Source organism: Eptesicus fuscus, chromosome 4 (assembly GCF_027574615.1).
Source record: "Eptesicus fuscus isolate TK198812 chromosome 4, DD_ASM_mEF_20220401, whole genome shotgun sequence".
NCBI classification, from domain to species: domain Eukaryota; kingdom Metazoa; phylum Chordata; class Mammalia; order Chiroptera; family Vespertilionidae; genus Eptesicus; species Eptesicus fuscus.
The window spans coordinates 108,161,198-108,174,709 of record NC_072476.1 but is presented as its reverse complement, the minus strand read 5'-3'; the positions used below and the strand labels follow the sequence as shown (position 1 = coordinate 108,174,709).

At 38.7% G+C, this 13,512-nt stretch overlaps 1 protein-coding gene across 1 annotated transcript in view; it reads left to right on the top strand.

Annotated features, from left to right (window-relative positions):
• The window catches only part of SPEF2 (sperm flagellar 2), a 127,702-nt gene that overhangs the window by 46,269 nt on the left and 67,921 nt on the right, over window positions 1-13,512 (top strand). The window contains exons 11-16 of the mRNA XM_008154824.3: window positions 1,416-1,635; window positions 3,380-3,528; window positions 4,997-5,072; window positions 7,040-7,101; window positions 9,082-9,185; window positions 11,566-11,822. Of these exons, the coding sequence (XP_008153046.2) occupies window positions 1,416-1,635; window positions 3,380-3,528; window positions 4,997-5,072; window positions 7,040-7,101; window positions 9,082-9,185; window positions 11,566-11,822 (868 nt within the window). The remainder of the gene's footprint in view (window positions 1-1,415; window positions 1,636-3,379; window positions 3,529-4,996; window positions 5,073-7,039; window positions 7,102-9,081; window positions 9,186-11,565; window positions 11,823-13,512) is intronic.

Here is a 13,512-nt window from a genome sequence, read left to right as displayed (position 1 = left end):
ATTTCATTCCGTTCTCTGGAAAACTAAACAACACTTACATTTCAGTTTAATTATGATATGAACATTTTTCTGCAGACTATGATGGTCTTCAAGATTCCTCTGGATATAGTTCTTTGACAATTTTTCCACTTCTTTCATGGCTTTCATCTTTCAAATATTCCACTTAAATTAAAAATTGTATCATTTTTACTCTCCTACAATATCATTTTACCATACAGTAATAAATTCCAGTTTTTTATAGTAGAGTTATACATAACATTTTCTTAAAGATTTTTAAGTCTTCTTAAAATCTGTTACTTTCTTCCTATTATGTTACAAAATTGATACTTGCTATTCTTCACCTTTGTTCAGAACTAATAGCAATTTTATTATCAGGATTATCATGGACAAATGTAGGAATATATCAATAAAAGGTATCTCAATAGTTTGCTCTCTAATTTATCAATTTCCATTTTTATGAGTCCCTTCTTCCTTTTTTTTAACTTTATTTTAATATTATTTTTCCTATTTCAATGCTTAGTTTATTAATTTCCCTTCTTTTTAAGTCAAGGCATTAGACTAAGGAACTATGAATTTTCCTCTAAGTACAGTTTGATCCCATCCCATATTGTTAATAAATTTATTGTTTTAATGTTCTTTTTGGATATTTATATTTTTAATTTCTTTCTTGCATTAAGAATTACTCAAAAAGACTGATTTTAGTTGTTAAAAATTTATATTTTTCATATCTTTCAAAAATCAATTTCTAGTTTTATTACACAGAGCTCAGAGAATGTGGTCTGTAGTGTTGTTTTTTTTTTCTTTCCCTCTAATTGTTTGATCATTTCAGCAAGAAACCTGGAAAAAACTGGGAGTTAAACATAGCCACCATATTGGGCATGAAATAGCAGATAAAACTATTACTGTTTTTTATCTGCTTACTTATGATAGTTTTAAGTATCCTAATGCTCAACCTGGACTATAATTTGCCTCAGTTAACTCAATATGCCTCCTTTTATAAACTGTTATAGATTTTAGAGTTGGGTTAGTGTGTGTTTTCTTAATTTTTATGTGGTGAGCTCAATTTTTGCTCCCTAATACAAAAATATTGTGTTATTAGTCATTTATGTAATACTAGAGGCCCGATGCACGAAATTCATGCAAGGGACTCAGCGCTCGCAGCTGTGGCGGCTGCCTCGGCCCTCACAGCCCCGGCTTCGTCTGGAAGGTCATCTGGAAGATCGTCCGGACAGTCCTTCTGCTGTTCTGCCATCCAGTCTAATTAGCACATTATGCTTTTATTATTATAGATAATAATTCGACCTATTGATTAGCTTTTGTTTGTTATAATTTGGATTTGCTTTCAATATCCTTATATGCCTAAATTCCACTTTTAAGAATATTATGTTTTGTTTGTCTCATTGCTGCTTTCACAGAACATGGTTGGAGAGTGGGCCTTACCAGAAGAAATGATTGAGAGTTTACCACCCTCCAACAATTGCATATTGGGCCATGTGGTTCACAGACTAACTGAAAAATCTCTTCCCCCTCAAGTTGAATCAACAGAATCTGAAGTGCCTTCATGTGCTATTAAAGGGTGCATATTAGGGAAGACATTTAGCGGAAAAACAACTGCTGTAAATGCTCTAGAAAAAGGTAGAATTTTTTCCTTTTTATATTTGTATTTATCTAATTATCTTAACATTGACTGTTTTTACAAATGGCTGTGTCTGTAGAAAACATACACGAGGGTCTGCTGATATATTAGGAAAATCTGTCATCAAGAATTTTATAATAGAATGATCAAATAATTTGTTAGACACTCACCAATATAGAGTCATAAACTGTGACTGTCCCAGGCAAACCTGGTTATATGGATATGCTACATTATCATGATGCAGAGTATAACTAGAAATAACAAGTCTTGAACTTTTCCTCATAAATTTTACTTACTTTACCAACAGATGAAGTAGGATATTAATAATTTGTCACAAGTACAAGAGAAATTCACTTAAAATTATATAATATAAAAAATGTAAATATTTTCATGCTTTATATTTTTTGAATTTTCACTCTGTCTTTAATGAGCCTTAGTCTTTCTCTGTAAAAGTTCTTTCAGTTAGAGGAAAAATCACAGGTTACCATCTGCTCAATTAATTTTTATTCATTATGTGTTTCCTTTTTTCATGGGAGAGCTCAAAATTTGCACTGAGGCCAGTCCATCTTGAATCATTCTAAGACAAAGAAGGGCAGGTCATTATTAAGATGTCAAAAAGCCCTCCTTAAAAAGCAACTAGACAAAATCACAGTGAGATAACTCCTCACATCACTAGAATAGGTGTATTTTTTAAAATACATCTTATCAATTTTTAGAGAGAGAGGAAGGGAGAGGGATAGAGAGATAAAAACATCGATGAGAGAGGAACATCATCAATCGGCTGCCTCCTGCATGCGCCCCCACTGGGGATCAAGCCCACAACCCAGGCATGTGTCCTGACCAAGAATCTAACTGATGACCTCTTGGTTCATGGGTCAGTGCTCAACCACTGAATCACATTGGCTGGGCCAGTGTAATTTTTTTTTTAATGGGAAAAAGACAAGTAGAGATATTGGGACACATTGCTGGTGGGAATGTAAAGTGGTACAGCCATTATGGAAATCAGTTTAGTGGTTTCTCAAATAAGTTAAACACAGTATTGCCATATAACCCCAGCAATTCCACTACTAGTTATATACCCAAAAATATTAAACACAGGTGCTCAAAAAGAAGAAACAACATTGTATAAGAATATTCATAGCAGTACCATTAATAATAACCAAAACTTGGAACTAATCCAAATGTCCTTCAACTGATGAATGGATAACAAATATATATCCACACAATGGAATATTATTCATCCATAAGAAGGAGTGAAGTACTGATGCATGCTACAACATGAATGAACCTTGAAAACATTATACTGAGCGAAAGAAGTCAAGACACAAAAGGCCACATATTGTATGATTCCACTGATATGAAATATTCAGAATAGAAATATCCATAGAGACAGGAAACAAATTAGTTGTTGCCAGGGACAGGGATAGGGTGAAGAAGTGACTGCTTAATGAATACAGGGGTTCCTTTTGGGATGATAAAATTTTTCTGGAACAAGATAGTGGTGATGGTTGGACAACATTGTGAATAACTTAAATACCACTGAAGTATGTCTGTAGAACACTCAAAATGGGTACTTGTATGTTCTGTGAATTCTAACACAATATTTTAAAAAAGCAGCTTGATTCAGACAGCAGTTCTAGGGGGCCCTTAAGACAGTGTGAGAAGGCGAACCCAGCACAGAAAGACAATGATGTCAGTGTCCTACATGAAAAGCTGTCAGTAAAGCTGCCTTTTGTACTTTAGACTTTCCTGTCCAGGTACTTTCTATCGACACTCTTCTCCGAGAAGCTATCAAAGCATGTCATGACAATGAAACCGTCAGTGAGGCCCTTCTAATTCAGCACGAAGCCGAAGAAAAGGCTCCGTCAGAGCTGCATAGTAGCGAAAGCCAGGCAAGTGCGATTTTAGTTATCTTTCTTGCACCTTGTGTATGAGATTTGAAGCTAGATAGAACCTAAAAGATCTCCTAGACCAGAGCTTGATGACCTTTTCTGTAAAGGTCCCAAGAGTAAATAGTTGAGATTTTTGTGGGTCAAGAGGCAAAATCAAGGATATTATGGGGTACTTATATACCACAAGAGAAAATCCACCCCACCACCAGTTTCCCTGGGTGGTCCGTCCAGGGTGATGGTCTGGCTTTGTGCCCAGTCACCTTCCGCTAGAGGCATTCTCCTCAGGAAAGAGCCACTGATGGTGAGGGGGTGGAGGGCCTGAATTTTAAGGGCTGGAGGGGAGAGGATATGAGTGCTGTGGGGAGTTCAGCAAGTCACTAGCACCCGGAGTGAAATTCTACTGAGAGCCTGGCAGTGGCCAACAGCAGAGTCCCTATCATGTAGTTGGAGCCAAAGCCAGCCCTGGGCAATGGTCAATGCCAGTGCTAGAGCTGAGCAGGGACAGGAGGTGGAGGGTGACACTCGGTTTAGTCCCCAGGCTCACAATGGTGTCTTATGGAGTTTTAAGTGCCCACGGACCATAGCTCCCTAAATTTGGTCCATGCGCATTATTAACCCATCTCTGATCTAAACTCATAGATCTCAGTTTGCGGAGGTGTGGGGTTGAAGGGAGGTTTACCAGCATCACATTCTCATCAGTATTGCATCTTGCTACATTATTGCATGAAGGTTCTAGTGCAGGAAATAGGAGAATGTGGCCCCACCTTGGGAGACAGTAGAAGCCCTAAGCATGAATTGGTTTGATTAGGGTAAGACGCTTGGTAATGTCTAGACTGTGATCGGGATCCCAGGTTCTAAACCCAAAGCTCTTTCCCCTACCTTATGCTGTCTCTGCAACTGAATGAATTAGCAGAGAATCTAATCCCAGATCATTGGCGTGAGCTATAAAATAAGTATCCTTTAACTATGAATTCTGAAAATAACTGTGAGTTTTCTTCACTGGGGGATGCTTTGTCTTCCATGTTGTAGTACTCTTCATATTCTAACCTTTTGGATGCCAGATAACACACATCTTTATTTCCCTTATGGTTAGCTATGATTGACATCTCTAGGATTGTTCTTTCTAAGGTGGTTTCCATAAACTTTACCTCTTTCTCATCTTCCACTGTGTTTTCAAAATGGCAGTTGCTGTATTTTACATAGTAATTGAAGGCCAATTGAAAGACACATTCCACCACACATACCTAATCATTTACATTAGAGGGACAGGCTGTGTATTTCCATAAGCACAATTATCACCAAACTTTGTTTCTTTCTGGAAATTATTCAGTCCCTCTAAATATCACTTATGTCTTAATGTTACAAAATAGTATTTTTTCAAACCTCACTTATAGAAATGAAATTTATAATGCTATTAAAATGACAATATTAAAACCTGTTCATGTGTGTGTGTGTTTTCTCCCCAAAGGATCTTCAAAGTAAATTTTCACTTGATCTACTTTCAGAGGAAGCCTTTCCAGAAACAGAAGATAAAACTACACTTAGTAAGTAAGACATTAAAACACATCATCCAGCCCTAGCTGGTTTGGCTCAGTGGATAGAGCATCAGCCTGTGAACTGAAAGGTCCCAAGTTCAATGCTGGTCAAGAGTACATGCCTGGGTCACGGGCTCAATCCCCACTAGGGGGTGTGCAGGAGGCGGCCGATCCATTATTCTCTCTCATCGATGGTATTTCTATCTCTCTCCCTCTCCTTTCCTCTCTAAAATATATATATATATATATATATATATATATATATATATATATGCATATATATACACACACACACACACACACTGTATGTGTGTGTGTGTGTGTGTGTGTGTGTGTGTGTATAACACATCAACACATCATCCATCATTTACATTAGAAGGACAGACAAACAGTAAGAGCACATGTATGTGAGCACAAATGTGCTTGCAGGGGAGTCTCACATAATTGTCTCCATGGTCATTTGACAGACAGAACAAGATAAACACAGAGATCCCTAACCTTTGTCTACAACTGGGGATAAGAGACAAAAATAACAAGAAATTTTTTCACACTCCTTCAAGTGGTTGCTCAGTTTGGCTGTGTTATCAAGATCACCAGAATATATCATCCTCCTTTCTTCCTGGCTTTTCATTGTTTGTTTCACCTATGCAGGTCTGGGTGAGTGAGTATTACTGGGGCCCTCTCCACATACTACTGCTTTATTCACAAGTGTTGAGGGAGGCTGCAGGGTCTGGACTCTTCAAGCCACCTGAACAGTGGTACCTTAGATAATACTCAGTGTATTCCTAACCATGAGCAAGGCAAATAGAACCAAGCTTCCCAAACCTAATGAGAAATTAGCTCCAGTCCTTTAGATCCTTTGTAGAACCACTGGTAGAAAGCAATTTTAAGTCTTAAATATACCTTCTATGTGTGCTAGTGACAGCTTTTCCATATTCAATAGTTTCTTCATATCTATACTAATAAAAGGGTAATATGCTAATTAGACCAGACGTTGTCTTCTGGATGTTCTTCAGGACAAAGCCACGGTGGTGGTGGGGGTCGAGGCAGAGGTGGTTAGGGGCAATCAGGCCAGCAGGAGAGAGCAGTTAGGGGCCAATCAGGCTGGCAAGGAAGCAGTTAGGGGGGGATCAGGCTGGCAGGGGAGCAGTTAGAGGGTGATCAGGCTGGCAGGCAGAGGTGGTTAGGAGTGATCAGGCAGGCAGGCAGGTGAGCAGTTGGGAGCCAGCAGTCCTGGATTACGAGAGGGTGCAGGTGGGGCTGAGGGTCCTCCTCCCATGCACGAATTTTGTGCACTGTGCCTCTAGTTCTAGAATAATGTTAAGATTCTCCTATGCCATCATCACAATTGCCATCACCACTGGACAATGCCTAAATTCCCTATGAGCATGCAATTCCCTAGAGCAGCCGAGTTTTCCATCGTTTAAAGGGAGATAATCTGTCCCTTATTTGGGGTATTTGTTTCTTCCAGATATTTTCATTGATTTTTAATCTAAGTACTGTATAACCAATTTTATTACAAAAGTACAGTGATTATAAATGGACTCTGAAAACTTTGTATTTTTTCATAGAATTTAACCAAAACCCCTCTGTCTTCTAACATTTTCTACTTTTAGACTTGTTACTTATAATTAGATAATCCAGGAAAATAAAAATATTGACATTTTCTTGAAAAACCTAACTTGTTTTCTGAAAAGAAAAGCCCAATCTGAATGCCTTTCTGAGGATATTGTTGTGAGTGAGCCATACTGAGGGAAGGAGGTGGAAAACACCAAGCCACACAGTGGCCAGGATCTTAATGTTGTGGAATGAGGGTAACAGCCATACTGTGGTATTTCTATTACTTCCTTCCTCTGAGTATTAGGCATAACTGGGTCCAATGACCCATCAATCCAATACCATAGATGGTCAGATGCTAACATGGTTGTTAGTTGTAAGTACTGGCATTTGTTCTTACCACTTTTTCCTGTTGATAGGTTCTGATACCAATAAAACACCAAAAGCTGAAGAAATCAAGTTAAGTGACAGTGTCTCTAAAGTAAGTATTGTAATATAATTTTGGTTGCTGGTATACTGGAATGTATCATGATCCCTTGCTCTTAGGGGTATCTTCAAGTGGAATGAAATAGCAATGTGTTCCTCTTTGGGTTAAAGTAAATCCGATAGTAAAATATAAGCTAACTCTGAGTTTACTTGATATTCTTTATATTATTTATCTTTAAGGCAGTGGAAATTGATGTTCAATTTTGCCAAGTAAACACATTCTTTTATTTTAGACTTATGCCAAATTTATATTTATGTGTTTTTCTTTACCACCCAATTTATGACTTTTATTTTCTTTCAGACTCTCTTTGCCTCTAAAGAATTTTTCCAGAATTAATTATTTGCCTTATTTGTGACTACAGAATATTTTATTAATCTCTGAAAAAATATTTACAACAATTCACTCACTATTGTTTTAGTGGAAACTAATATTTCTGTATGTAGTATTGCTTTCCTGTATATGTAAACATTTTTTATTTATTTTTACAGTTCACTGTATGTGCTCAAATAGAATGGCCAGGTTAATCAAGTATAATTTCATTGACTTTATTTTTTTTACATTAGATTACTTCTTTATGCATTTCATCATGAAAAAACAATTTTATAATATTTTAGATTTCAAAACTGTTTAAAGAGAGAAAAAGTTTTGGAAGGATATATACCAAACTGTAAACATAATGACCAATAGAGAAAGTGATAAAGGGGGCCTTATAATTTTTACTCTGTGTATTTGAAATGTAAATTATCAGAAAGGCTAAGTTTGTTTTCATATTTACATTTATTGAGTTATAGGTCCCCCCAAAGTCCATATTTCAGTTCAATTCAAAGGTTATACTTTATTTCATACACTGTTGTAATGATTTGGGATATATCACTGAACAAAAAAGAGTGTTTGGACCTTATGGAGTTTGCATTTTAATAGAGGAAGACAGGTAATAAACCACAAACATATAAACAAATGAATTGTATGGTCTATTAGATGGTGATGATGCTGGGAGAAAAGAAAAAATAGAATAGAGTGGAGTAGGGTGGAGTAGAGTAGAGTAGAGTAGGGTAGAGTAAGGGGGATCAGGGACCTAGACCGTGGAACAAGGGGAAGTTTCTGTCTCACATGGGGTAGTCCTCCTTGAGAAGGTGAAATTTAAGCAGATTGAAGGAAGATTGAGAGAGTCATCCAAGTGGGCCTGAGGAAGCACTTCAGGCAGAGAGCAGAGCTGGATGGCAACCATGAGGCAGAAAGGTGCTTGGTACCCATGGGAGAGGAGTAAGCGATGAGACTAGACAGATGCACAGGAAAAGAGAGGATTCAGGCCATCCAGAGCCTTACAGGCAATGATTAGGACATATGGAGTAAAAGGGGGAGCCTTTGCTGGGTATTGAGTAGCCATGTAGTGTCATTTAACTTACAAAATGCTCAGTCTGGCAGCTGAGTGAAGAACGGGCATGAGGGAAGTTGATATAATAGAGTAGCTTTGTTGGACTAGCTCTTCTACAGATACCATTCTAAGGCTGGCCAAAATAGAAAAGCTCATTATTTGAGGGCCAACAGCAGGTGGGTAAAGCAAAGCAGCAAACAAGCACAGGCAGAACACGTATTGAATGTGACCATTGAATGAAGAGAGCGCCCCTGGACAGGAGCCACGCTTCTGCAGGTCATACCAGACATGCCCCAGCTGCGTGGCACGAGCTGCTAGAACTCCAGCAGAAAGCCTCCTTCTTTCTGATTTAAAGTATTAGAGGATGAAGTCGGGGATGCCAAAAATTAAACAAGATCTTGGAAGGGAGGGAGCCACAAAGGAGGAACCTCAAAGTCTGCATACACATTTCCCTTAAATGCTTGGCTGACCCCGGAATTGTCACAAACAATTGGTATCTTCATCAGAGAAAATGACCATTTCGTGATTTTTTTCTCCAAATATTTAGAATCTTACTCTTAAAGTAGCGGTACTCTACCACCCATTGTTTATTTTTATAGCTCACTGTGCGTGCTCAGCTTGGTGCAAAATCCGAAAAATTGCTGAAGAAAGGAAAGAGCGTTTCTGACACGTTGCTAGTTAACATCATGGTAAATGCTATTAAGTAAGTACTATTTTTTATCTATTTAATATATTCTCTACCATATAGAGATATATAAAAATAATATAGAAATTTTTTATATTTAATACCCAATGAATGCTACTACTCATCTGTATAAGAAAACACACAGCAAGATCAAGATATGTTTTGTGATTTACATGCCTGTATTTCACTTTCTGCTTTACCAACTATATTTTGTCCACCCAGATGCTAATTCAGGTCAGTTTCTATAACATCTGAGAAAGTCAAAGAGAAAGCAGGTACTACTTAGAAAAGCCAATGGGTGGCGGATTATGGAGGGGAGAGACCCTAACTGTGGGTTCACAGGCCAATGAGCTTCCTCGTTTTGTGTTTCAGGAGGAGGGAGTGAACTTAGGGATGCAAAGGTTGAGCAGCGATGAGTAAGAAGGTGCTGAGAATGTAGAGGTGCACAGGCAAGAATTAATTATGTGCAGAACACAGAGGTAACATGTGATAGGGGATGCAGAAAAGCCAAAATGGGCTGCCATTCGGTAATCTTCCTCTTTTCTAAGGAAGGAGGATTTCCACAGGCCTTCTTTGTAATACAGAAAAGGGCAAATTAAGAGAAGCCATAGAAGCTCAGTTGACACATATAATAAAGAGATGAGGTTTAGAAGGATGGAAAAAAAACGAATCAAAAAGCTGTCATGAAAGACAGCTGGGATGGGTGAGGAAATAGAATGGGGTAACTGGTGCTGTGTGGGAAACATAAGACCAGAGAGAGAGGGAGGGAAGGAGAATTTTAGGGACGTTGTGCTCTGCATCTGGAATGGACTCAGCCTTTAGTGTTTTCTTAAGACCTCATTAAAGGTTTGAGTTGCTTTTCCATTGTGATGTATCTTGGAATGATTGTTCCTTGAATGCAGTGCTGAAGAAAGAGGGTCACCGGGATGCTCCCCCTCAAAGCTAGAAGGGATCTCATTCTACTAGTTGTAACATTTCTCAGAACTGGTGCAAAACATGTCTTACCTATGGGACTCCTTGTTCGAAGCATTGTGTATGAAAAAAAAAAAAGCAGCTATAAAGCAGATCTTAGCTTTGGCTTCAGCGGCGTTAGAGTGTCTGCACATTATCCTCTTCGCTACCCTCCCACAACTATCCCCACTGCTCCTGAGGCACCTTCTGAGGACTGTTGTCACTTTGAAATTCTTTCATCTAGCCCAAACCATCCGTTTTCAATGAGGAAAGTAAGGCACATGGCAGTTTCCTGAGGCAGTTCAGTCACGTGTTTGGTTAGTAGGGTGGCCAGAGCCAAAGCCCAGGTCTTCTCACTCTAAGTCACCTGATGTCATCACAGTTGAACAAGTGTGACCCTGACCACCTCCTCCCTCTGAAGTAGCTCCTGAGACTGGGTGGAGGAGGGGTCACACAGAGCTGGTGAGGTGCTCTAGAAACATTGCCATTGTAGGCCAACAAGCCGATTCTGTGTGGTGCTTTACCAAACTCTGGACAACCTATAAAAGCAAAAAGGAGGTTATTTTCCTGCTTTTCATAGTTCTAACAGAAAAAGAAAAGATCGTAACTTTTCATCCAAACACCAAAATCTCAATTGTGCGTGATTTAGAGGTTTAGAAGAGCAAAGTTAAAGTTTATACCCTTTTCAAACTCTTTTCCAATTTAAAGAACTAAAGTAATTCTTAGATCACCCATTCTCTATAGAGGATACTACACTGAGGGTCTGTACCCAACTTATAACTTGATTGAGATAAAGAAGACTCGCTTGAATTTTTCTAAGTAGAAATATGATAATTACCAGTTGTGTGGTAAAGTGGATGAGAGATGAGTTCAGATTAGGCGGTCATGACCCCATGCTGGCTTGGGTGGGGTAGGAAGAACTTCCCAGGTGGGTATTGCGAGTATCCATCATGTACTAACCTCTGTGCTAGGGTCTTAAAATGTATCATTTCAGTTCATTCTCACAGCCACCCTGTGAGGTATGCTATCCCACTCTGTATAGATGAGGAAATAATTTCAGTGGAGAAGCTGCCTGGGAACACAATCTAGAAAGTGCAATTCATACTAATTCATACTCACACAACAGTGAGGAGATCAGTTTGTTTGAAGTGTACAAAATAGTACAAAATTGTGAGAGAGAAGATGTCATAGGTAAGGAAGTTGTGTCTAGGTAGTTTTAAATACCATCTCATGGCCTCTAGAATAAATTTGGAGGGCAGCAGGTACCCACAGAAGGATTTTAAGCAAGTAAATAACCAGCTCCAAATTTACTATAAAGAAATAATATTCATACAGAAGGAGATTGTTATGAAATTGAAACAAAGATAAAGGAAAGATTAATTGTATTATTATTTCTGATGTACTTATGCCTACCGAACCATTCATGATTTGTCCATTTTCAATTTAGTCAGATACCTGTGGATCAAGGCTGGGTCCTCGATGGTTTTCCAATGACACTGAACCAAGCAGAGCTTCTGGAGCAAGCTCTCACAGGCTGCACCAGAAACCTCATGGAACTGGAGGAAAAGAAAGCACGAATATTCACACTGGCTGTTGATCCTATAACTGCCAAAGATGTGCCTCTTTCCCCAGCTGTATTTGATTTTGTCATGTTATTAGATATTTCAGATAATTCCTCACTGGGTCGCATGAATGACATAATGGGTAAGTTGGACACCATTCTTCCTCCTCCTCCTCCTCCTCCTCCTCCTCCTCCTCCTCCTCCTCCTCCTCCTTCTTCTTCTCCTTCTTCTCCTTCTCCTTCTCCTTCTCCTCCTTCTCCTTCTCCTTCTCCTTCTCCTCCTTCTCCTTCTCCTTCTTCTCCTTCTCCTTCTCCTTCTTCTCTTTATTCCTCCTTTGATGATCTTATTTACAATTTAAATTTCTCTAGGATACTGGGTATTCTAAATTTTCTGGCACTAACTAACTGGAGTTAGTGCAGACTAATTCCCACAAAATTGCACCCAATTATTGATGTCAATCTCAAGTAGTGGATCCCCAGGTTACCAACACTTCTGTCTAAGTTGACTACAGATATGGGGGCTTCCATGACTCCTCCTTGGGTTTGATAAATTACTATAATGGATCACAGGACTCAGGGAAACACTTTACTTATGATTACTGGTTCATTATAATGGAGGTTATAAAGGATGTAGATGAATGGCCAGATAAAGGGGTGCATAGGTCAAGGTCTGGAAGCATCCCTGTGCATCTTGGAGTGCACCCTCCTCCCAGAATGTGGATGCATTCGTCAACCCAGAAGCTCTTGAGGCCCCTTCTTCAGAGGTTTTTTTTTTTTCCAAAGATGTCTACTGATATTAGTATAAGCCAAACACCGAAATTAAAGTTATTAGCTGAGGGAGAGAAGTTGAAGAGTTCAACCATGCAACTCCGGTTTGCTAAAATATAAAGCAAAGCCAGGATAATGCTGCTAATTTGGTGGAAAAGGATGTTTAGGGACTGACTGATGTCAAAGAAGTTCATCAGCGAAGTGGGAGTACTGGACAGATAATCAGAGTATAAATCGTTAAGATTGCAGAGGTGGAGCCATTCAAGGTGACCACAAAATCCTAGATGTGGCCATGGTAGTGAGTGCCAGAGGTAGAGAGAAGGGGTAGGGTTGGGGAGAAAGGGATGCTCATGCATGTGCTGAAGGCCTTGACATACACAAGAAAGTGACCCTGAGATGGTGCATGGCAGCATCTCCTGAGAAAATCTCCCACAGTTTCCTTCAATCACCCATTACTGATGTCAGTCATCTTTGAGTTTTATAAATATCCAGAGCATTATTCTGTATTCTAAATCCATTTCCTCTTTTTCTGCCATAAATGTAGATGGGAAAAAAATGGATTGCTGTATCCTGTGAAGGTCCTTCATTTTCTTGAACACCGTTAATTCACTCTTCAATGTTCTTTTGCATTGCCTGAGTAATTCTATTTTTTAAAAATCTAGTTCAAGGCTTTTCCCCCTCTTCATGATTTTCTATTTATTCTAAATTCATGAGTGTTCTGGGCTTTATACTATTAATTCTGAATAGGGCTCAGTCAGAGCTGTTGAGATTGTTTTTGTTATTGTTTTTGGCCTCTTATGGTCTATTCCTTTCTGTTTATTCTACACTAGGGAAAGATCATAGAATCTAGAAAGATAAATTACTTTATTGCAATATAATACGGACAAATAACTTTTATGCATATTTGAGTTTATATCTACCCTGTTATTTCATTCTTAATTTTTACATCTCGGTGGTGATTTTCTAATCATTTGCTAGTCTGTTATTCACGATTACCCATCATTTTTCATTGTCATCTCTTCATAGTTAATCATGAGACCCTCTCCAATGAAACCAAAACTCCTC